The sequence below is a fragment of the Salmo salar genome, chromosome 04, assembly GCF_965601325.2.
Source record: "Salmo salar chromosome 04, fSalSal1, whole genome shotgun sequence".
Classification (NCBI taxonomy): Eukaryota; Metazoa; Chordata; class Actinopteri; order Salmoniformes; family Salmonidae; genus Salmo; species Salmo salar.
The window spans coordinates 69270140-69296293 of NC_138294.1; the positions used below are offsets into that span (position 1 = coordinate 69270140).

General features: G+C 40.7%; 1 protein-coding gene across 3 annotated transcripts in view; it reads left to right on the forward strand.

The window, feature by feature from the left end:
- LOC106603642 (cell adhesion molecule 1) overlaps positions 1 to 26154 on the forward strand; it is a 551827-nt gene that overhangs the window by 416702 nt on the left and 108971 nt on the right. For all 3 annotated transcript variants that reach the window (XM_014197549.3, XM_014197550.3, XM_014197551.3), the window contains exon 6: positions 10048 to 10206. In XM_014197549.3, coding sequence (XP_014053024.2) covers positions 10048 to 10206 — 159 coding nt within the window. The remainder of the gene's footprint in view (positions 1 to 10047; positions 10207 to 26154) is intronic.

Below are 26154 nucleotides of genomic sequence, written 5' to 3' on the forward strand. Positions count from 1 at the left end.
CTTCTAAAGAAAATTACCGGGGTGATTTCAATTACCCTGCCACACTCTGCCAGAATGACTGGCAAATTTATAAAATAATATTTGAACTTGCTGAGGGCAAGTAGTCAAGGAATGTCTAAGGCACTTTGATGCATCCGAGTCCACTCTCCCCAAACGCAGGCCCCCCACGTACCCCCGTGCTCTTAAATGGTGCTGAAATTACAATTAACGATTATTTTCAAATGTAAAATAGAGGGGACTGTTAATGGCTCTGCATCTGAAGGAATAGCTAAGTGCAGCCATTAACAGTGCATCGACTCTCTCTGGTTTGATTTTGAACCCCGAGCTTCACTATTCGACTACAAAAGCAATTAGCTTTTTATTAACATTAATATGTTCGCTAGCACTCCAAAAATAATGTTGGAGTAATATCGAGCGCCACATCTGAGACTGCGGCTATCAAATGGAGATGCTATCACTGTGGGAAGATGATATCTTCATAAGTAAATAAGATTCAGTACACATCATCCAATTCAAAGGTATTTGCATATCTCCCTTCCATTGAGCAAGTGCCCAACACGTTTGTTATTGCATAATGTTGACAGTGCAGTGATATTCAACATGTTGGTAATTAGCTACTGTGCTGTAATAATAAAACAAAATGTATGGATAATCAAATTAAATCCTTAGGTCAAGATACACCAGTGTCTGCTGCCTGTCTTTTCCCCTGGTAGTAAATTGTTCACTTTATCATTGGTTAGACATTCACCTTAGCTGATTTCTCAGGTTTAACTCAGCTGGTTATTTAAAACGCTGTCAGTTAGTTAAAAAGAGTATGACACCTCGCTGATCCATCTCCACGTTGCTATTTGTTTTTTTTTACGGTTTCATTTTATTAGCTACAAATTAGTTTCTACAGCGCTTGGCTTGTCAAATGGGGTAACACACCTGTTTGTCACAAAGACTCGTTTTCCCCATCAGCCTCGGAGACAGCTGTCTCTGCGGTGACGGAGCGGGATGTGAAGCGGCAACTCAATATCCATCAGATACCTGTAGCTGAGGAACAACAGCACACAAAGGCAGTTCACCATTTCATCCTCATAATACAAAGCTACAGTGCTTTCAGAAAGTATTCACACCCCTTGCCTTTTTCCACATTTTGATGTGTTACAAAGTGGGATTAACATTTATTTCTCATTTTTTGTCAACAATCAACACAAAATAATCTGTAATGTCAAAGTGGAAGAAAAATGTGAACATTTGTTAAAAAAAAGAAACATTATTATACAGTATCTTGATTAGATAAGTATTCAACCCCTGTGACAATATCTGTTAGAATTACAATTGACATTGACTACAGCTGTGAATCTTTCTGGGTAAGTCTCTAAGAGCTTTCCACAACTGGATTGTGCAATATTTGCCCATTATTCTTTAAAAGATTATTCAAGCTCTGTCAAATTGGTTGTTGATCATTGCTAGACAACCATTTTCAGGTCTTGCAATAGATTCAAGCAGATTTAAGTCAAAACTGTAATTTGACCACTCAGGAACATTCACTATCTTCTTGGTGACAACTCCAGTGTACATTTGGCCATGTGTTTTGGGTTGTTGTCCTGATGAAAGGTGAATTCATCTCACAGTGTCTGGTGGAACGCAGACTGAACCAGGTTTTCCTCTAGGATTTTGCCTGTGCATAGCTCCATTCCGTTCCTCCATACCGTTTCTTTTTTATCCTGAAAAACTCCCCAGTCCTTAACAAGCATACCTGTAACATGATGCAGCCACTACTATGTTTGAAAATATGGAGAGTGGTACTCGGTCATATGTTGTAGTGTTTGTGGCAAATCCAAAACACTTTGTATTCATTCAGGACAAAAGTGAATTGCTTTGCCACATTTTTTGCAGTATTACTTTGTTGCAAACAGGATGCATGTTTTGGAATATTTGTATTCTGTGCAGCAGTGGTCACCAACCTTTTCTGAGTCAAGATCACTTTCTGAGTCAGATTTGTCTTAGGCTTACCTTTAAGTCCTGCTTATGTAACATTTTTCAATTAGAAACAGTTCTATAGCAATGAGGTTTGTGCAGTAAGCTATAGGACCAATACATTTCATTGAATATTTCTATGCCTGAATTGCCCTGCCAATGTTGTTCTTCTTAGACCATTTTGAAATTATATTTAAAAAAATGTGGTATATGATCACACTGGTGATATATAATTTGTTGTATTACTTGAGGCACAGCTGAGTGAGCATAATAGTTAGCTTTTTTTTTACTGGACTGAGGGCCTGCATCTGATGGTCACTCTGAGGGGGGGAGGGAGCAGCTGTGAGGCTGCCTCTAACCCGACTTAGCGTCCCTCCTCTCTCCCTCCCTCCATTAAGAAACAGGGACACAGTCTTCCAGCTGATGGCGAAACTCAATTCGCACTGCATTATTTCTGCCTCATGCACTAAATTATGTTGTTACTCCTATGACCAGAAAGTGAAATATTCCCAGATATTAAAAAGACACAAGACGCTAATAATAAGAACGCAAGCTTATCGGAACACTGCTGTACTCCTTCAATGCAGCTGCAGTGCTGGTTGTAGTGTAAGTGTAAGTAGAGAGGACGCACATTTTATGGCTTAGTGTTGACAGTGCTGAATATCAACTTAAACATGAGCTTACTCATAAAAACAGCAGCTCTTTACTGTATTCATCAAGTCTCTCTAGTCATGGTTTTAAATGTTTTGAAATCTCACAGTATCAACTTTGCTCAGCTTATTTTTACAATCTATGGCTCAAGGAAACTGTGCAGACACGGTCATCTGAGCTATCTGATTGGCCAGTGGTAAGCCTAAAGGTGCACTTGATTTGCTCTCTGGGCCTGCCGGGTAGGTTGAGTTCTACCTTCAGACACATGAAATTGTAAAAAAATGGGAACACTTTGCCTTCCCGGCGCTAGGGTTGCTGAATCAAATGCACCTACTGCCAACAGTGCGGGAAAAAATGTAATAATAATAGGAACGCAAGGCTATTTACAGAAATGTTTGTTGATCGACTAGGAATGCCTTGAAGATCAACCAGCTGATCGCAATTGACTGGTTGGTGACTGCTGTACATGCTTCCTTATTTTCACTGTCAATTAGGTTAGTATTGTGGAGTAACTACCATGTTGTTGATCCATCCTCAGTTTTCTCCTATCACAGCCATTAAACTATGTAACTGTTTTAAAGTCACCATTGGCCTCATGGTGAAATCCCTGAGTGGTTTCCTTCCTCTCCGGCAACTGAGTTAGGAAGGACGCCTTTATTTTTGTAGTGACTGGGTGTATTGACACACTATCTAAAGTGTAATTAATAACTTCACCATGCTCAAAAGGATATTCAATATCTGCTTAATTATTTATTTTTACCCAACTACCAATAGGTGTCCTTCTTTGCGTGGCATTGGAAAACCTCTCTGGTCTTTGGTTGAATCTGTGTTTGAAATTCAATGCTCGACTGAGGGACCTTACAGATAATTGTATGTGTAGGGTACAGAGATGAGGTAGTCATTTAAAAATCATGTTAAACACTATTATTGCACACACAGTGAGTCCATGCAACTTAATATGTGACTTGTTAAGTAAAGTTTTACTCCTGAACTCATGTAGGCTTGTCATAACAAAGGGGTTGAATACTTATTGATTCGAAACATACATTTTTTTTTAATCAAATAACATAATTCCACAACATTATGGAGTATTGTGTGTAGGCCAGTGACAAAAAATCTAAATGTAATCCATTTTAAATTCAAGCTGTAACACAACAACATGTGGAAAAATTAAAGGGGTGTGAACACTTTTTGAAGGCACTGTATATGAAAATAAATCCTCTGTCAGGTGCATTATCCCTCACCCCCCTCCCTCTGCCTGTCTCTACCAATCCTTTTCTCCTTCCCTCTACCTCTCTCCTCCCCTTCCCTTGTTCTTTCTCTCTCCCTCTCCCGCTCTTTATCCCTGATCAACCTCCCCGTCTCAATCCAATGAAATTCTATTTGCTTTATTGGCATGACACTCTTGATACCAAATATTATTACAAAATGGGACAATGGGGAAAAAAGTTGGCCTATTCAGCGTGTGGAGAGTGTATTGTCTGTATTGTGTAGTAACACCCCAGTTACTCATCAGAACGAGGTACGTGAATAGGCTTACTTCACACCTTGCTGTGTACCGTTGGCAGGGGTTACTTTGCATCAAAATCCCTTCATAAAACACAAACTGTCCCATCAACAACTACCCCAGCAGCCATTGAGTGACTCACGAGTACAACAGCCCTTGACAGCGAGCAATTTACAGCTGATTCACCTTCCATTGACCATTTTCTAGGACGTTCCCTTCTCTCTCCCCTACTTGTACTCACAGAGCCACTCCATTCAGAGACACACAATGGCCGCCTCTCTCCCTTATGCTGAGTTATTACTACTCTTCCCCCTTAGCCTTGAGCGCAACAGTAGCCCTTTGTTACACTTTCGTTACAAAAGAAATGTATTCCACTCCCAATTCAATGTGGGAACACGTAGTTACACAACACCAGCTTTTCATAGGAGCTTATTGGTTTTCAGTTATTCATATTTCAGGTGTACTCAATTCCACAAAAAGTACCAAATACCATTTTATATACAAGCCAGTTACATGAATGACTTGCGGTCTAAAGATGAAGACTGCTTTACAATAGGTTCCTACGGTCTTGTGTTGAAACATGGCTGTTTTTCTTCCCTATAGGAAAACATGATACACGCACACACACAATGTCTTTGAGCAGGTGCCGGATATTGTTCAGTAAACAATAAAATAAATTCTACACACTGCAATCTGTGCTTACATGTGGTTTATTGGTGACAATTGAGAACGTTTCAACCACTCAGGTCTTCATCAGGTGCCATACAATAGGTCCCTGAAGTCTTTAGTAAAGACCCACTTCCCAAAACAATAATTTAAAAAAAGGCTGTAAATATCAGTGGGATTTTAACGCCCTTGAGTCGATATCCGCGGCCTCGCAAAATTCAAATTAGCATAATAAAACAATCCCCATCAAAATCCGTCAGTTTAAATTTGAGATTTTTTTGCATGGGCTGTGTCTCAGTTCACTGCATCCGCCAATGTCGCCCTTCCGCATCTGCGGTGAAAGGTGGCAGAGCTACAGCGGTGTTTGTCAGACCATGAGACATCCCGAAAACGTATGTAGCGTCCAATCTGTTTGGCCCAAAAACTATTAAGACCCCTCTATAGAAAGATGAGACTCATGAACACGACCCCCACAAGCGTCACGTGTCTCGTCTGAAGTCAGAACAGCCCATCTGCCAACTTCTGTCTGTAGTGTCCGAACAATTTGGACTACACACTAATATGACCCCTCTATGGAAGGTTAGTCTCTCACAAACATGTACATTTAGGATGCCCACAAGCCTCACATGACTAGTCTGAAGGTAGCCAGGTAGTACAGTGCATTCGGAAAGTAATCAGACCACTTGACTTTTTCCACATTTTGTTGTGTTATAGCCTTATTGTAAAATTGATTAAATAGTTTTTTCCCCCTCATCATTCTAGACACAATACCCCATAATGATAAAAGCAAAATACCCCATAATGATAAAAAACTGAAATATATCAAATTTACATAAGTATTCAGATCCTTTACTCAGCAGTTACAGCCTCGAGTCTTCTTAGGTATGACGCTACAAGCTTGGCACACCTGTATTTGCGGAGTTTCTCCTATTTTTCTCTTCAGATCCTCTCAAGCTCTGTCAGGTTGGATGGGGAGCGTCGTTGCATAGCTATTTTCAGGTCTCTCCAGAGATGTTCGATCGTGTTCAAGTCGGGGCTCTCGCTGGCCCACTCAAGGACATTCAGAGACTTGTCCCTTAGCCACTCCTGCGTTGTCTTGGCTGTGTGCTTAGGGTCATTGTCCTTTGGAAGATGTACCTTCGCCCCAGTCTGAGGTCCTGAGCGCTCTGGAGCAGGTTTTCATCAAGGATCTCACTGTGCTTTGCTCCATTCATCTTTGCCTCGATCCTGACTAGTTTCCCAGTACCAGTCAAAAGTTTGGACAAACCTACTCATTTCAGGGTTTTTCTACATTGTAGAATAATAGTAAAGAGATCAAAACTATGAAATAACACACATGGAATCATGTAGTAACCCAAAAAGTGTTAAACAAATCAAAATATATTTGAGATTCTTCAAAGTAGCCACCCTTTGCATTGATGACAGCTTTGCACATTCTTGGCATTCTCTCAACCAGCTTCATGACGTAGTCACCTGGAATGCATTTAAATTAACAGGTGTGCCTTGTTAAAAGTTCATTTGTGGAATTTCTTTCCTTAACTTTTTGAGGCTAGTGGGACGCCAGTGAAAAATCAGAGCGCCAAATTCGAAAACAACAAAATGTCACAATTCAAATTTCTCAAACATACAACTATTTTACACCATTTTATAGATAAACATCTCCTTAATCCACCCACGTAGTCCGATTTCAAAAAGGCTTTACGGCGAAAGCATAAAGTTAGATTATGTTAGGACAGTACATAGACAAAACATTACACATAGCCATATTCAATGCAAGGACAAGCGTCACCAAAAGCAGAAAACCAGCTAAAATTATGCACTAACCTTTGACAATCTTCATCAGATGACACTCCTAGGACATTATGTTAGACAATACATGCATTTTTTGTTCTATCAAGTTTATATTTATATCCAAAACCCCCATTTTACATTAGCGCGTGACGTTCAGAAAATGTATTTCCCCCAAAACTGTCGGTGAATCAGCACAAATCTACAAAAATACTTGTCATAAACGTTGATAAAATATTAAACTGTTATTCAAAGAATTATAGATTTACATCTCCTGAATGCAACCGCATTGGCAGATTTCAAAATAACTTTACTGGGAAAGCACACTTTGCAATAATCTGAGTACTGCGCTCAGAAAAATACATCAGGCAATTACAGATAGCCGCCATTTTGGAGTCATATAAATGCATAAATAGCATTATAAATATTCACTTACCTTTAATAATCTTCATCAGAATGAACTTCCAGGAATCCCATGTCCACAATAAATGTTGTTTTGTTCGATAACTCTTTGTTCGATGTTGTTTGCGCGTTCAGTAAGCTACTCAAAATGTAGGACGCGCGAGGAAAATGTCACGACGGAAAGTCAAAAAAAGTTATATTTACGTTCGTTCAAACATGTCAAATGTTGTATAGCATCAATCTTTAGGGTCTTTTTCAATCAGAACTTCAGGAATATTCCAACTGCACGATTCCAGTGTCTTGAAAAACGTTTTGGAACACAGCTAACTCTCGTGTGAATGCGCGCAAATTAACTGATGCCCTTCCCTGGGTCTCCAACTTCCTTTGTTGGCTCTCTGTTCACCATAGAAGCCTCAAACAACTTTCTAAAGACTGTTGACATCTAGTGTTAGCCTTAGGAAGTGCAAAATGAACCCTAACTCACTGTGTGTTCGATTGGCAATGACTTGAAAAAACTACAGGAACCAGATTTTCATTTCCTGCTTGTATTTTTCTCAGGTTTTTGCCTGCCATATGAGTTCTGTTATACTCACAGACATCATGCAAACAGTTTTGGAAACTTTAGAGTGTTTTCTATCGAAATCTACTAATAATATGCAAATATTTGACTCTGGGCCCGAGTATTAGGCCATTTACTCTGGGCACGCTTTTCATCCGAAATCGAAAATACTGCCCCCTATACCTTGACAGGTTAATGAGTTTGAGCCAATCAGTTGTGTTGTGAGAAAGGTAGGGGTGGTATACAGAAGATAGCCCTATTTGGTAAAATACCTTGTCCATATTATGGCAAGAACAGCTCAAATAAGCAAAGAGAAACAACAGTCCACCAAAACACAAAAGCATGCAGTCGCAAAAATGCAAAAAAGCAATATGATGAAACTGGCTCTCATGAGGACCACCACAGGAAAGGAAGACCCAGAGTTACCTCTTCTGCAGAGGATAAGTTCATTAGAGTTACCAGCCTTAGAATTTGCCCAAATAAATGCTTCAGAGAGTTCAAGTAACAGGACACATCTCAACATCAACTGTTCAGAGGAGACTGTGAATCAGGCCTTCATGGTCGAATTGCTGCAAAGAAACCACTACTAAATGACATCAATAATAAGAATTTACTTACTTGGGCCAAGAAACATGAGCAATGGACATTAGACCGGTGGAAACCTGTAATTTGGGCTGATGAGTCCAAATTGGAGATTTTTGGTTCCAACTGCCGTGTCTTTGTGAGACGCAGAGTAGGTGAACGTTAGCTAGCTAACATACATTTTGTAAAAATAAACGTTCTATTAACCTGTTGTGGTATAGGGGGCAGCATTTTCACGGCCGGATAAAAAACGTACCCGATTTAATCTGGTTTCTACTCTTGCCCAGAAACGAGAATATGCATATAATTAGTAGATTTGGATAGAAAACACTCTAAAGTTTCAAAAACTGTTTGAATGGTGTCTGTGAGTATAACAGAACTCATATGGCAGGCCAAAACCTGAGAAGATTCCATACAGGAAGTGCCCTGTCTGACAATTTGTTGTCCTTCTGTTGCATCTCTATCGAAAATACAGCATCTGTGCTGTAACGTGACACTTTCTAAGGCTTCCATTGGCTCTCTAAAGCCGCCAGAAAGTGGAATGGGGTGTCTGCTGTCTCTGGGCATAGTACAGCAGCTCTGTTTGTGAGTGGTCAGCCTGAGGGCAGTGAGACTGAGATGCGCGTTCACAAGACTTCTCCATGTTTTTCTTTCTCTCTCTGAATGAATACAACGTTGCCCGGTTGGAATATTATCGCTATTTTACGAGAAAAGTAGCATAAAAATAGATTTTAAACAGCGTTTGACATGCTTCTAAGTACGGTAATGGAATATTTTGAATTTTTTTGTCACGAAATGCGCTCGCGCGTTACCCTTCGGAGAGTGACCTGAACGCACAAACAAAACGGCGGTATTTGGATATAACTATGGTTTATTTGGAACCAAAACAACATGTGTTGTTGAAGTAGAAGTCCTGGGAGTGCATTCTGACGAAGAACAGCAAAGGTAATCACATTTTTCTAATAGTAATTCTGAGTTTAAGTTGTCCCAAACTTGGTGGGTGTCAAATTAGCTAGCCGTGATGGCCGAGCTATGTACTCAGAATATTGCAAAATGTGCTTTCGCCGTAAAGCTATTTTAAAATCGGACATAGTGATTTCATAAAGGAGTTCTGTATCTATAATTCTTTAAATAATTGTTATGTATTTTGTCAACGTTCATCGTGGGTATGCTAGTTCTGAACATCACATGCTAATGTAAAAAGCTGTTTTTTTATATAAATATGAACTTGATTGAACAAAACATGCATGTATTGTATAACATAATGTCCTAGGAGTGTCATCTGATGAAGATCATCAAATATTAGTGCTGCATTTAGCTGTGTTTTGGGTATTTGTGATGCATGCTAGTTGCTTGGAAATGGCTGTGTGGTTTTTTGTGTCTATGTACTCTCCTAACATAATCTAATGTTTTGTTTTCGCTGTAAAGCCTTTTTGAAATCGGACAACGTGGTTCGATTCAGGAGAAGTGTATCTATAAAATTGTGTAAAATAGTCCTATGTTTGAGAACTTTGAATTATGACATTTTGTGGTTTTAAATTTGGCGCTCTGATTTGTCACTGGCTGTTGAATAGTGTGGGACGATTTCGTTCCACCTCCCCTAGAGAGGTTAACCCCCAGAGTCGATATGTGACCCCAAGGAAATCAAATTAGCATAATACAAAAATTACCATCAAAATCCGTCAGTTTATGCTAGAGATAACAACCTGGAATCGAACCCGGGTCTGTAGTGACACCTTTAGCACTGTGATGCCTTAGACCACTGCGCCACTCGGGAGGCGAAATGATCATGTTTTATTATTTCCCCCCGATTATTTAGTCCCACGGCTGAATCTAGTTGATGATTCCTGGCTTAGTAGAACCCCCCCCCACCCCCCCCCAGAACCTTGAGGGTTTTAAACGTGGCTGGTTTTGTCATCCCTCCCAGGCATATCCAAAGTGGAGGAGACATATGACCACATGTTTACAGTGACCAGCCAGCTGAGGTTCATCGTCACTAAGGAGGACGACGGCGTGCCCGTGGTGTGCATCGTGGACCATCCAGCCGTCAAAGACTTCCAAGCCCTGACGTACCTGGTGGTACATTGTGAGTATGAGCAAACACTCGAGAGAAATAATACTTCCAAGTGTCTTTGTCCACTAACAATGTCTTTCCTGAGGGACTCAAACCTAGAAAATAAGATTAAATGCCATCTTGTCTATTTTCACAGTAATGTGCCTCGCAAACTATATGCAAAATACTTATGGAGGGCAAGGGGCTGTACATGTGAGATACATGTATTCTACTGAGTGAGGGATATCGTTTAGATTTTGTTCTTCAAATGTTGACTTAACTTTAAGTCTATTCATAATTCTTTGCACACAAGTTTACCCCTTTTTCCTTGAATAAAGATCCCAGAGGCCTTTGTCCATACTCAGACAACAGACCAAGGCCTTTAGCCTGCATTTGAGCTGTCTCTGCATCAGGAGCTAAAATACACCATTTTTATATTTGCCCTATGTTTAATATGCAGAAGTGGTATTATGATACAATGGGTAAGGCCCTGAAGTGCTTGACTTGGCCTTTTGGCTGAAGACCTAGGCTTCAGATCCCATTATCTATGCAAAAGGGTAAGAATATTTTCTCCAAAACGTTGCCTTTCCTTTCAAACCTTGACATATGGCTCATTGGTTGTGTGTTGCTGTAGCATGGTTAACCTAAGCCGTGCTTGTAGTCACTTTCGGAGCTTTGTCCGTTCTGTAAAAAGCTTCAGTCCAGGAATTAAAAAAGGATGCTCCATCTGACCTTTCCAAATCTGCCTAGACATGACATTTAGTCACTCTCCCATGACAGTAGCAGATAGGGCTCGAGGTTGGTTGGGCTTCCCCTCCAATTGGTTGAGCAGAGCCTGGTTAGGCTGCCCCTCCAATTGGTTGAGCAGAGCCTGGTTAGGCTGCCTATCCAATTGCTTTTTTCACATTGTGCCAATACGTTTAGACATGTCCACAGTTTCACATGGACCCCCAATATGGCAGCAATTGACCCTTCGCTAAACCTGCCTCCTTGGTTGCAACCTATTATGTATGTATATATGTTTATTATTCTTTCTTTTTTTTACCTTTATTTATCTAGGCAAGTCAGTTAACCTCTTGGGGCTAGGTGGGACGCTAGCGTGCCACCTGTGGTGCACTCCATCAACAGCAGGTGCATTTCAAGAGCGGCAAATTTGAATCCAAATAAATGTCAAAATTCAAATTTTTCAAAAATACAACTATGTTACACCATTTGAAAGATAAACATCTCCTTAATCTAACCACGTTTTACGATTTCAAAAAGGTTTTACGGCGAAAGCATAAATTTAGAGTATGTTAGGACAGTACATTTACAAGAGTTGTGTGTAATGTTTTGTCAAGTCAAAGACAGGGTCACCAAAACCATAAAACCAGCTAAAATGATACACTAACCTTTTACAATCTCCATCAGATGACACTCCTAGGACATTATGTTAGACAATGCATGCATTTTTAGTTCTATCAAGTTCATATTTATATACAAAAACAGCGTTTTACTATGGCATTGATGTTGAGGAAATCGTTTCCCTCCAATAACCGGCAGTCAAGTCAGCGTCACAAATTAAATAATTAAAATTAGAAAACATTGGTAAAATATTATATTGTCATTTAAAGAATTATAGATTTACATCTTTTGAACGCAATCAACTTGCCAGATTTAAAAATAACCTTACTGGGAAATCACACTTTGCAATAATCTGAGCACTGTGCCCAGAAAAATACGCGTTGCGATACAGACTAGACGTCATGTTGGGGAGATCTAAAATCGAAAATACTATGTAAATAATCCATTACCTTTGATTCTCTTCATCAGATGTCACTTCCAGGTATCACAGGTCCATAACGAATGTAGTTTTGTTCAAAAAAGCTCATCATTTATGTCCAAAAATCTCCGTCTCGTTAGCACATGATGTAAGCCAGCCGGACTTCTCGTCATGAACGAGGGGAAAAAATATATTTCCGTTCGTTCAAACATGTCAAACGTTGTATAGCATAAATCATTAGGGCCTTTTTTAACCAGAACATGAATAATATTCAAGGTGGACGAATGCATAGCCTTTTATAACGTATTGGAACGAGGGTACCCAACATGAAGTAGCGCGCCAGGTGTCTAATGGGACATCACCGTTCCATGGCTCTTGTTCGGTCAGATCTCCCTCCAGAAGACTCAAAACACTTTGTAAAGGCTGGTGACATCTAGTGGAAGCAATAGGAAGTGCCAAAATATTCCTAAACCCCTGTGTTTTTCAATGGGAGAGGTTTAAAGTCAATACAACACATCAGGTATCCACTTCCTGTCAGAAAATGTCTCAGGGTTTTGCCTGCCAAATGAGTTCTGTTATACTCACAGACACCATTCAAACAGTTTTGGAAACTTTAGAGTGTTTTCTATCCATATATAATAAGTATATGCATATTCTAGTTACTGGGTAGGATTAGTAACCAGATTAAATCGGGTACATTTTTTTTATCCAGACGTGCAAATGCTGCCCCCTAGACCCAACAGGTTAAGACTGTCATTGTAAATTCTTATTTACATTGACAGCCTAGGAACAGTGGGTTAACTGCCTTGTTCAGGGGCAGAACAATAGATTTTTACCTTGTCAGCTTAGGGATTCGATCATGCAACCTTTCAGTTACTAGTCCAACGCTCTAACCACTAGGCTACCTGCCACCCCATATAAACCCTGGATTGCCGATGCTATGTATTGGACATTGAGAGGCTTTAAAGCCACCGGTCGGCCATATTGGCACAGTCCTCCATCCAGTTGGAGCAGTCCTCGATAGGGATTCATGGAATTCTGCAGTTTCAAGGACAATATACATGTATTTAAGTATGTTTTGTTTTTGTAGTGGGAACAGTATCCTTAATACTTTTAATGTTTTAATATATTTTTGTCATTTTTATGTTTAGCTCACATCATATATTTTAAATGTATGCATTAAGGCATCTGTAATAGAATAAATGTGTCAAAAACTAATGCAGACATTAATAAATGCATTTCAATAGCTTCCAAAATCATTTTTATAATGAAAGAGTACCACCAAGATTGCTGCGCGGTGGCTTCAATACAGCACCCCCTGTCAGTCATCCAGGGTTTATATACATCATTGGTTGCAACCTCAGACAACATTTTCCCAGGAAGCTTAATTCCTCCTTCTAACCACTGGCGAAATTCCCTCAATGATTTTTTAATACACATTCAAATTAACTCAGGATATTCTTGGGGTATGTGGTGGACTGTCATTACAATTAATTACTTCACGGGAACCTGGTAAAATGAAGGTTGTAGTGTGGCTAGTTATACTGGATGGCTCTAAATGCACTGTCAGCATGCAGCTTAAGTTACTAACCACTTTTGGAGCTAACTAGCTTTCACATCATATCCTGATGTCGATGAGTTGTATTCATAACATAGCTAACTTAGCTAGCTAACATACATTTCGAAAAATTAAACAAGTTATATCAACCCCCTTGGTCAATGTATGCAGCCCCAAGGAAATCTAATTAGCATCTCTAGTTTAAGCTAGAGATATCCGGGTTTTTTGCATTGGCTCAACCGGCCGCATCCTCTGTGGCAGAGCTACAGCGGTGTTTGTCAGACCATGAGATATCCCGAAAATTGGTATTTTCACAAACTTCTGTAGCGCCCGAACCGTGGCCTACAAATTATTATGACCCCTCTATGGAAAGATGAGACTCTCATGAACATGACCCCCACAAGTGTCACGTGACTCATCTGAAGTCGGAACAGCTGATCTGCCAATTTCTGTCTGTAGTGTTCGAAGAGTTTGGGCTACACGCTAATATGACACCTCTATAGAAAGGTGAGTCTCTCACGAACATGTCGGTTGTTGCCCACAAGTTTCACAAGACTAGTCTGAAGGTAAGGGCCTCCTGAGTGGCACAGCGGTCTAAGGCACTGCATTGCAGTGCTAGAGGCGTCAATACAGACCCGGGTTCGATCCCAGGCTGTGACGCAGCTGGCCGCAACCAGGAGACCCATGAGGCGGCGTACAATTGGCCCAGCGTCGTCCGGGATAGGGGAGGGTTTGACGGACCGGGATGTCCTTGTCCCATTGCACTCTAGCGACTCCATGTGGCGGGCCGGGCACATGCACGCTGACTTTGGTCGCCAGCTGTACTGTGTTTCCTCCAAAACATTGGTGCGGCTGGCTTCTGGGTTAAGCGAGCAGTGTGTCAAGAAGCAGTGTGGCTTGGCAGGGTCGTGTTTCGGAGGACGCATGGCTCTCAACCTTTGCCTATCCTGTGTCCGTACAGGAGTTGCAGCGAAGGGAGAAAAACAGGTAAAAAGTAAAAAAATTCAAAACATACAAAAATATAATATATAGTCTAGGTAGCCAGGCACTAGTTTAAAACATGCATGGAAGTATACTGAGTATACAAAGCATTAGGAACACCTTCCTAATATTGAGTTGCATCCCCTTTTGCCCTCAGAACAGCCTCAATTTATTGTGGCTTGGACCCTACAAGGTATCGAAAGCGTTCCATGTGACTCCAATGCTTCCCACAGTTGTGTCAAGTGAGCTGAATGTCCTTTCGGTGGTCATGTGTGTATTCTTGATACACACGTGAAACTGTTGATAATGAAATCCCAAGCAGCTTTGCAGTTCTTGACACGCTCAAACCAGTGCGCCTGGCACCTACTACCATACCCTGTTCAAAGGCACTTAAATATTTGGTCTTGCCAATTCACCCTCTGAATGGCACACTGAATGGCACAATCCATGTCTCAATTGTCTCAAGGCTTAAAAATCCTTCTTTAACCTGTCTCCTTCCCTTCATCTACACTGATTGAGTGTCATCAATAAGTGATCATAGCTTTCACCTGGATTCACCTGGTCAGTCTATGTCATGGTTCCTAATGTTTTGTATACTCAGTTTCTATGGAAATAGTTAAAAATGTTTTAAATTGATATATAGTTTCCTGATCTTTCTTATACAATACATTCGGAAAGTATTCAGACCCCTTGATTTTTTCCCACGTTTTGTTACGTTACCGCCTTATTCTAAAATGGATTAAAAAATAAAATCCTCAATCTACACATAATACCCCATTATGAAATAGTGAAAACAGGTTTTTTGCACACAAAAAAAAACAAAACTTATTTACATAAGTATTCATACCCTTTGCTACAAGACTCGAAATTGAGCTCAGGTGCATCCTGTTTCGATTGAACATCCTTGAGATGTTTCTACAACTTGATTGGAGTCCACCTGTGGTAAATTCAATTGATTGGACATGATTTGGAAAGGCACACACCTGTCTATATATGGTCCCACAGTTGACAGTGCATGTCAGAGCAAAAACCAAGCCATCAGGTCGAAGGAATTGTCCGTAGAGCTCCGAGACAGGATTGTGTCGAGGCACAGATCTGGGGAGGGGTACCAAAACATTTCTGCATCATTGAAGGTCCCCAAGAACACAGTGGCCTCCATTCTTAAATGGAAGAGGTTTGCACAGCTATTTTCAGGTCTCTCCAGAGATATTCAATCAAGTTCAAGTCTGGGCTCCGGCTGAGCCACTCAAGGACATTCAGAGACTTGTCCCGATAAACTCTGGAGTGACCATCGGGTTCTTAGTTAACTCCCTGACCAAGGTCCCCAAGAACACAGTGTCCTCCATCATTCTTAAATGGAAGAAGTTTGGAACCACCAAGACTCTTCCAAGAGCTAGCCGCATGGCCAAACTGAGCAATCGGGGAAGAAGGGCCTTTGTCAGAGAGGTGACTAAGAACCCAATGGTCACTCTGTCAGAGCTCCAGAGTTCCTCTGTGGAGATGGGAGAACCTTCCAGGACCATCATCTCTGCAGCACTCTACCAGATGGAAGCCACTCTTCAGTAAAAGTCAAATGACAGCCCGCTTGGAGTTTGCCAAAAGGTACCCAAAGGACTCTCAGACCATGAGAAACAGATGATCTTTTCTGTTGTAACCAAGATTGAACTCTTTGGCCTGAATGCCAAGCTTCACGCCATGAGGAAAACTGGCACCATCCATACAGTGAAGCATGGTGGTGGCAGCATGCTGTTGGGATGTTTTTCAGCGGCAGAGACTGAGAGTCTAGTTTGGATCGAGGGATAGATGAACGGAGCAAAGTACATAGAGATTCTTGATGAAAACCTACTCCAGAGTGCTCAGGACCTCAGACTGGTGTGAAGATTCACCTTCCAACAGGACAATGACCCTAAGCACAAAGCCAAGACAACGCATGAGTGGCTTCTGGACAAGTCTCTGAATGCCCTTGAGTGGCCCAGCCAGAGCCCTGACTTGAACCCGATCGAACATCTCTGGAGGAACCTGGAAATAGCTGTCCCACTTGACAGAGTTTGAGAGGATCTGCAGAGAACAATGGGAGAAACTCCCCAAATAAAGGTGTGCCAAGCTTGTAGTGTCATACCCAAGAAGACTCAAGGCTGTAATCGCTGCCAAAGGTGCTTCAACAAAATACTGAGTAAGGGGTCTGAATACTTATGTAAATGTGATATTTCACTTTTTTTGCTTTGTCAGTATGGGGTATTGTGTGTAGATTGATGAGAATTATTATTTTTTTAATACATTTTAGAATAAGGCTGTAACGTAACAAAATGTGGGAAAAGTCAAGGGGTCTGAATACTTTCCGAATGCACTGTATCGCTCAGATATAGGACAGAAACTTCCTTTGCATTTTTTTTGTGGGGGAACTACATGTATCTGTTTATCCAAATTCAAGGTTTCATCAAATAATTTGGTAATATTTTTTTATACGTTACGGAGTCCTAAAATTCGAAATAAAATATCTAAATGATCCTTTGTATGACCTTCTTAAAACAATTCCATACGTTAGCTTATAGGGCTTAGCGAAGGGTCAGTTGGATTTGACATTTTAGCAAATACTACAAAATAATGTGATAATGAACTATCAATCTTGAAATTCTTCTCCAAGGTGAGCCAGCCAACAGACCAAATTATAACCTTTCTCATTCCACGGTCTGCCTCACATGCTCTCATCAGACACATCGCTTCTCCATGCCTCGCCATGCTGCCGGGGCAGGCAAAAGCAATCGATGTTAAAATCATTGAGTGCACAGGCTGTCCTAATAGACTTCATTCTGCCATAGGAAAAAAAAGAAAAAACATGTCCAGGGATATTAAATAAGCTCAGTAATAATATAGATGGCTGGCTGGGCAAGGCAAAGACATTTTCCCTACTGCGCTATTGCTTCTTCCCCCCATGGGCAGATGGAGGGCCGAGGCTTAAGAGCTGCTGGGGGACACTAATAATAAAGCTAAGCAAATAATTCTGTTAGCATAATGATAATGGCCGTCTCCCTCGTACGATACAGCTGCTCTTAATTTCCCCAAGTGGCAATATCAGGAAGTCACCGGAATGTTTAGTGTTTGTGTCTAAGGAGTCTAAGACAGTATGACTCTGAGACAGACGATGGTATTGTAGCTATCAAAACACTAAACCTCTAGTTTTATGATAGCATTTTCAAGATGACAATGACAGGAGATACTACACTGCAGTGGGAGGAAAATAAGGGATGTACTGTCTTTTGTCAGTACCGACCCTCTGCACTCCATGTAACGGTTTAATTTTAATCCAGCAACCACATGTTCTGGGCAAAGTGGTTACAATAACCTTTGGGATAGTGCAGTTGAGAAACTAACACAGCCCAACCCTGAAACAAAGTTCTCACTCGTAAAAACGGTACATGCCCGTCCAACCAACGTGGCGCCACGCCCAGCCCTGTCCATCACTCAGACAGAGCAACACAGCTTCTGCCAGGTCTGTAATTTGGACGATGGACGGCCTACAGATTGCTGTGTGTTGACCGGAAAGGTCGTACAGCGGAGCGGCTGGGGTGAGCTACGCTGTTGACATATTTAGTGATCTTCAAAGTTTAGGTTGAGAATGAAAGGAGACAGGGCATTTACCATTAGGGGCTCCTAGACTTTGCAGTGGTCTGCCAGAGGAGATCAGGCTAGCTGATTCAGTGCCTTTTTTTATATCCCTGCTAAAGACACACACTACCGTTCAAAAGTTTATGTTTCTTAGAAATGTCCTTGTTTTTGAAAGAAAAGCAAATTTTTTTGTCCATTAAAATAACATCAAATTTATCAGAAATACAGTGTAGACATTCTTAGTGTTGTAAATGACTATTGTAGCTGGAAACGGCAAATTCTTTTATGGAATATCTACAGTTGAAGTCATAAGTTTACATACACTTAGGTTGGAGTCATTAAAACTCGTTTTTCAACCACTCCACAAATTTCTTGTTAACAAACTCAAGTTTTGGGAAGTCGGTTAGGACATCTACTTTGTGCATGACACAAGTAATTTTTCCAACAATTGTTTACAGACAGATTATTTCACTTATAACTCACTGTATCACAATTCCAGTGAGTCTCTTTGCTTGACATCATTGGAAAATCAAATGAAATCAGCCAAGACCTCAGAAAAGAATTGTAGACCTCCACAAGTCTGGTTCATCCTTGGGAGCAATTTCCTAACGCCTGAAGGTACCACGTTCATCTGTACAAACAATAGTACTCAAGTGTAAACACCATGGGACCACGCAGCCATCATACCGCTCAGGAAGGAGACGCGTTCTGTCTCCTAGAGATGAGCGTACTTTGGTGCGAAAAGTGCAAATCAATTCCAGAACAGCAGCAAAGGACCTTGTGATGATACTGGAGGAAACCGGTACAAAAGTATCTATATCCACAGTAAAAACGAGTCCTATATCGACATAACCTGAAAGGCCGCTCAGCAAAGAAGAAGCCACTGCTCCAAAACTGCCATAAAAAAAGCCAGACTACGGTTTGCAACTGCACATGGGGACAAAGATCATACTTTTTGGAGAAATGTCCTCTGGTCTGATGAAACAAAAATAGAACTGTTTGGCCGTAATGACCATCGTTATGTTTGGAGGAAAAGGGGGAGGCTTACAAGCCGAAGAACACCATCTCAACCGTGAAGCACAGGGGTGGCAGCATCATGTTGTGGGGGTGCTTTGCTGCAGGAGGGACTGGTGCACTTCACAAAATAGATGGCATCATGAGGAAGGAAATTTATGTCGATATATTGAAGCGACATCTCAAGACATCAGTCAGGAAGTTAAAGCTTGGTCGCAAATGGGTCTTCCAAATGAACAATGACCCCAAGTATACTTCCAAAGTTGTGGCAAAATGGCTTAAGGACAACAAAGTAAAGGTATTGGAGTGGCCATCACAAAGCCCTGACCTCAATCCTATAGAAAATAAAGTGGTGATCCTAACTGACCTAAGACAGGGAATTTTTACTAGGATTAAATGTCAAGAATTGTGAAAAACTGAGTTTAAATGTATTTGGCCAAGGTGTATGTACATTTCAGACTTCAACTGTACTTAGGCGTACAGAGGCCCATTATCAGCAGCCATCACTCCTGTGTTCCAATGGCACGTTGTGTTAGCTAATCCAATATTTTAAAAGGCTAATTGATCATTAGAAAACCCTTTTGCAATTATGTTAGTGCAGCTAAAAATTGTTGTGCTGATTATAGAAGCAATAAAACTGTCAGTCTTTAGACTAGTTGAGTATCTGGAGCATCAGCATTTCTGGGTTCCATTACAGGCTCAAAATCGCCAGAAACAAAGACTTTCTTCTGAAACTCGTCAGTCTATTCTTGTTCTGAGAAATGAAGGCTATTCCATGCGAGAAATTTCCAAGAAACTGAAGAGCTCGTACAACGATGTGTACTACTCCTTTCACAGAACTGTCTCTCACCAGAATTGAAAGGAGTGGGAGGCCCCGGTGCACAACTGAGAAAGAGGACAAGTACTCTAGAGTGTCTAGTTTGAGAAATAGACGCCTCACAAGTCCTCAACTGGCAGCTTCAGTAAATAGTACCCGCAAAACACCAGTCTCAACGTCAACAGTGATGAGGCGACTCCGGGATGCTGGCCTTCCAGGCAGAGTTGCAAAGAAAAAGCCATATCTCAGACTGGCCAATAAATATAAATGATTAAGATGGGCAAAAGAACACAGACACTGGACAGAGGAACTCTGCCTAGAATGCCAGTATCCCGATGCATCCCGAATCTCTGTTTGAGTATTGGTTAGACTAAAATCATGGTGTAGAAATGTTATGCTCTTAGTGTAATTGAACCCTGTTCTCTCGTGTGCCCGTGCACAACACGGGGATTCGTTAGCAAAATGTTAGCTAAATAGCCCAGTACTGTGTAGCCTACTCCCGACCATCACATTGTTCAGCGCCATATTTCTGTTCCATCCTAACGGAAACTCAGAGGGTTTTTCGTTTTTCTTGGAATATTAACACCATAATATTAATCAAATTTATCCCAACTCTAAAAGTAATTGGAAAGGTAGATACACATTATTTGTGACATTGTGGTTACATAAAGAATGTAAGCAAGATGCTGTGTTTTTATTTACAGTATTGATGGACAGCTCGTGGCATTTTGAAAACATGTTTTCAAAACACTTGTAGCCCGATTTCCAGGACAATAGACTCTTTATAGCCCTGCTACTGTAGGTGTGAACATCCCTCTACCTGCAATGTATTTGATGCTTAAGTACTCCGAAGTGTTACATTTCTAACTCAAAACAGCGGTACAGTATTTCTTCATCAACATCTTTATGCTTTCGTTAATAACTAGAAAAAAGACATTCAAAATGCAGATAGTTATTTAAACTACATTTTAGTTGCACTTCCACCTTGCTCCACGACCATGGGTAAAACCTTGCTGAGATGATCAATGTATTTGTTGCATTGTAGTATCGTCAATTTCTCTAGCCAAAACGTTTTTATGGCCTCAAAAGTTTGGACACACCTACTCATTCCAGGGTTTTTTCTTTATTTTTACTATTTTCTACATTGTAGAATAATAGTGAATACATCACAACTATGAAATAACACATACGGAATCAGTTAAGAACAAATTCTTATTTACAAGGACAGCCTACTCCTTCCTCTCCGTCGGGGAATTGATCCCCGGTCTCCCACATGCCTTCAAAGCACGGGGATTCTTTAGCTTAACCTGTTGGGGATCGAGGGTAGCCTTAATCCCCCAGTTGGGATTGCTAGCAAGGCTGGAAATTCAAAACATCAAAAATCGAATAATTTAAATTTCTCAAACAATCAACTATTTTACACCATTTAAAAGATAAACATCTCCTTAATCTAACCACATTGTTCGATTTTCAAATAGGCTTTACGGCGAAAGCATAAAGTTAGATTATGTTTGGACAGTACATAGCCAAAAAAGTACAAACATCCATTTTCAATTCAAGGACAGGCGTCACCAAAAGCAGAAAAACAGCTAAAATTATGCACTAACCTTTGACAATCTTCATCAGATGACACTCCTAGGACATTATGTTATACAATACATGCATTTTTGTTCCATCAAGTTCATATTTATATCCAAAAACAGCATTTTACAGTGGCAGAATTTTTTTTCCCTCAAATGCTTCCGGTGGATCAGCGTTACAATTTACAAAATTACTATTCGAAAACATTGGTAAATTATAATATTGTCATTCAAAGAATTATAGATTAACATCTCGTAAATGCTACCGCATTGCCAGATTTCAAAATAACTTTACTGGGAAATCACACTTTGCAATAAACGGGGTCCTATGCTAAGAACAATAGGCTAGGATATACAGGTTAGCACCATCTAATATCAATAATACAATTGTTAATAATCCCTTACCTTTGATTATCTTCAACAGAAGGCACTTCCAGGAATCCCAGGTCCACAACAAATGTGGTTTCTTTTGACAAAGTTCATAATTTATGTCCAAATAACTCCAAATTGCTCCATGTTGTTAGGCGTTCGGTAGGCTCCTCAAAATGTAGGGGGGGGGGGGGGGAAATCTATTTACGTTCGTTCAAACATGTCAAACGTTGTTTAGCATCAATCTTTAGGGCCATTTTTAACGTGAAACATCAGTAATATTTCAACCCGACCCCTCCTGTGTCTTGAAAACCGTTTTTGAAAAATGTCTCGCCTCACATGCACGCGCAGGTGCGCGCAATAATGAAGTGACGACATCCCAGGGACGTCAACTTCTCTTCATTGTCATCCGGTCTCTGTTCATCATAGACACTTCAAACAACTTTATAAAGATCGTTGACATCTAGTGGAATCCTTTGTCACTGTGTGATCTATTAGCAATGACTCGAAAATAGTACAGCCACAAAATTCTCATTTCCTGGTTGTATTTTGCCTGCCATATGAGTTTTGTTATACTTACAGACACCATTCAAACAGTTTTAGAAAATTCAGAGTGTTTTCTATCCAAATCTGTTAATAATATGCATATCCTAGCTTCTGAGTTGGTGTAGGAGGCAGTTAAAAATGGGCACATATTTTTTTCTAAATTCTCAATACTGCCCCCTAGCCCAGCACTGTAGCTTACTCCCGACCGTCATGTTGTACAGCTCCATATTTTCCGTTCCATCCTAATGGAAACCCAGAGGGTTTTTCATTTTTCTTGGAATAGAAACACCATAATATTAATCAAATTAATTAACCAAAATTTCTTAGTCAGTCCCATATACTATGTTTTCACAAAAAAAGGTTTTAAATTCTCTAGTACAGCCACTATTGAAGGCTATCAAATGCTTCACAAAGATGCCCTCTGGTGGTCAAACTAGCACTAACTAGCATTAATGGTACCAGTGGTTGGCACTTAAATAACGTGCCAAAGAATTCTGAGGCACCATGCAAGCTGTGCTGTAGTACGCTGCAACTTTTAAAGGACGAACCACTGTATGTGGCAGCACTGCAAGCTCCATCACAGGGTGAATATTCGATTTGGAAAAGCTATTAGGCCTAAATTCAAAGGCAAGATGCATATTTCGCCAAGGGATCCTAAAGGACATGTTTTAAAATGCGGTGCCTCTTAGTGCATTTAGCAAGGTCGTAGTTTATCATGTTATATTCTGTCTTGTACTGCTTCCTTTACCATGCCTCAACTGGCTAACTCTGCTACTTCAACTTATACTGCTGCTCTTGATAAAAGCAATAACATTAAAATGGTGGTGGTGATGATGATGATGATGATGATGATGATGACGGTGATGATCCTGGTGGTCATATTAACACAACACCCAGCAGTAGTGCAGTAGCCATACTGTGTGTTTATTTTCATGGTCCACGCCAGCTGTTGTTGCCAGGGAGCTGTTCATAAAGGGAGGTAATGGTGTGCTTTCTTTGACATTCTCTCTCTCTCGCTTCCTTCTCTCTCACTCTCGTACCTTCACTCTCTCTCAAATTAAATTGCTCCCTTTTTCCTCTCTCTCTCTCTCTCTTTTCCCCTCTCTTTCTCTTGCCCTTTCTCTGTCTCTTTCTTACCTTTCTCTCTTTCTTTCCCCTCTCTGCATCTCTCTGTCTCTCTCTCTTTCCCCCGTCTGTCTGTCTCTTTCTTCTCTCCCTTCTCCCCTTGCTCTCATTAGCACTGTACATAATACAGAGGCTGATCTTTCTTCTGAACACCAAAAGGAGCTAAGGGGGGCCTTATTAGTGTTTATTTACTGTAAGGCAACATTCAAAGGTGGCCCGGGCTGATGTACCTACTTTTATAATCCTGTTTCTGTCTTAACTGTTGTTGAGAAAGACCTGTTATGGCTTTCTTACATAAAGCGTCCAGAGCGTCTTTGACGTCCAGACAGTCTAGTTAGCGGGGCAGATTTTATTTCTTATTTGATCTTATTTCCCTTCCCGGAAACTACAAGGACAGCAGACAGTGTTGGAAGTTCATAAACATTACAAGGACTGTCGTTAGTCTTGAAGGGACATATTTTATTTTGACTAATTGCATCCTGCAAAGGAACACCTCTAGATATCAATGTAACAACTAATCCTCAATAAACGACAATTAAAAAGAAATAAGTTTGATCTGGGGCACTCCTTCACACACTCCAGCAACCTTAAAGCCAGAATCTCTGAAATTATTGTATTATTGGTTAACCTCTCTGGTATCATTGGGACGCTAGCGTCCCAGCTCGACAACAACCAGTGAAATTGCAGGGCGCCAAATTCAAACAGAAATCCCATAATTACAATTCCTCAAACATACAAGTATTATACACCATTTTAAAGATAAACTTCTTGTTATCCAACCACAGTGTCCGATTTCAAAAAGGCTTTACGGCGAAAGCACACCATGCGATTATGTTAGGACAGCGCCTAGCCACAAGAAACCATACAGAAATTTTCCAGCCAAGGAGAGGACTCAGAAAAGTCAGAAATAGCGACTAAATTAATCACTTACCTTTGATGATCTTCATCTGGTGGCACTCCCAGGACTCCATGTTACACAATAAATGTTTGTTTTGTTCGATATTGTCCCTCTTTATGTCCAAAAACCTTGTTTTGTTGGTGCGTTTAGTTCAGTAATCCAAAGGCACAAAGCTCGCTCTCAACATCCAGACGAAAAGTCAAAAAAGTACAATAAAGGTTCGTACAAACATATCAAACAATGTTTAAAATCAATCCTCATGTTGCTTTTGTCATAAATAATCAATAATACTTCAACCGGACAAAAGCTTCGTCAATAGAAAAGGAGAAATAAGAAAGGCGCGCTGCCGATCACGCGCTGGACTCATGTCTATAAATTTCCACTGTCCACTCATTGAAAGTGCTGTATCTCCCTCATTTTTCAGAGTGAAAGCCTGAAACAATGCCTAAAGTCTGGCCACATATAGAAGAAGCCATAGAGATTGTTAACTGGGTCCTAAGTCTTTGTATTATAGGCTTTCAATGGAAAAACAGCCTTTCAAAATAATAGTACTTCCTGGACGGATTTTCCTCAGGTTTTCGCCTACCATATCAGTTCTGTTATACTCACAGACATTAGAACTTTAGTGTTTTCTATCCAAATCTACCAATTATATGCATATCCTAGCTTCTGGGACTGAGTATCAGGCAGTTTAATTTGGGCACGCTTTTCATCCAAAATTCCAAATGCTGCCCCCTACCCTAGTGAAGTTAAGCTGTCTTGTACACGTTTGCAGCTAAAAGCTGAATTGCAGTATATAGACAAAAAAATTAACTACAAAAAAGGAGATAACAGTTAGCTAGCTGAAGAAAAAATAAATGGAGAGCAGCTAAATCTAGCTTCAGAGAGTGCCTGCTCCTGACAATGGCATCTATTCTGCTGGCAGCTGAGTTGGATGGTAGGGACAGGTTTGATGATGGTAATGGAGCTGGAGTTGTCCTCTCTTCAGACGTTGTTCTTGTCAATCCTCAGCTCCCTCTGTAGCCACTGGGTTACTCCTCCACTATGCTTTCTCTGCTGCCGGCACACCACACACCAGTCCAGAGTATAATGTCTTCCTCACTACGAGGGAGCCTCCTGCCGTCACCACACTACAGTTCACTCACAGCCACTTGTGGGTGAAGAAGGCAGAATGCATCTTTTGAAAGCTAACAGTCAGCTAAGATAGCTAGCCAAGCAATCATTAAGGTTCTGTACAATAATGACACCCAAACCATACTGCACCCCCCCACCCCCATTTCACAAGCCTGTTTAATTTCACACAAATGTAGTAAACCGCGTAAGCAGCAACTACACTGCTCAAAAAAATAAAGGGAACACTAAAATAACACATTCTAGATCTGAATGAATGAAATAATCTTATTAAATACTTTTTTCTTTACATAGTTGAATGTGCTGACAACAAAATCACACAAAAATAATCAATGGAAATCCAATTTATCAACCCATGGAGGTCTGGATTTGGAGTCACACTCAAAATTAAAGTGGAAAACCACACTACAGGCTGATCCAACTTTGATGTAATGTCCTTAAAACAAGTCAAAATGAGGCTCAGTAGTGTGTGTGGCCTCCACGTGCCTGTATGACCTCCCTACAACGCCTGGGCATGCTCCTGATGAGGTGGCGGATGGTCTCCTGAGGGATCTCCTCCCAGACCTGGACTAAAGTATCCGCCAACTCCTGGAC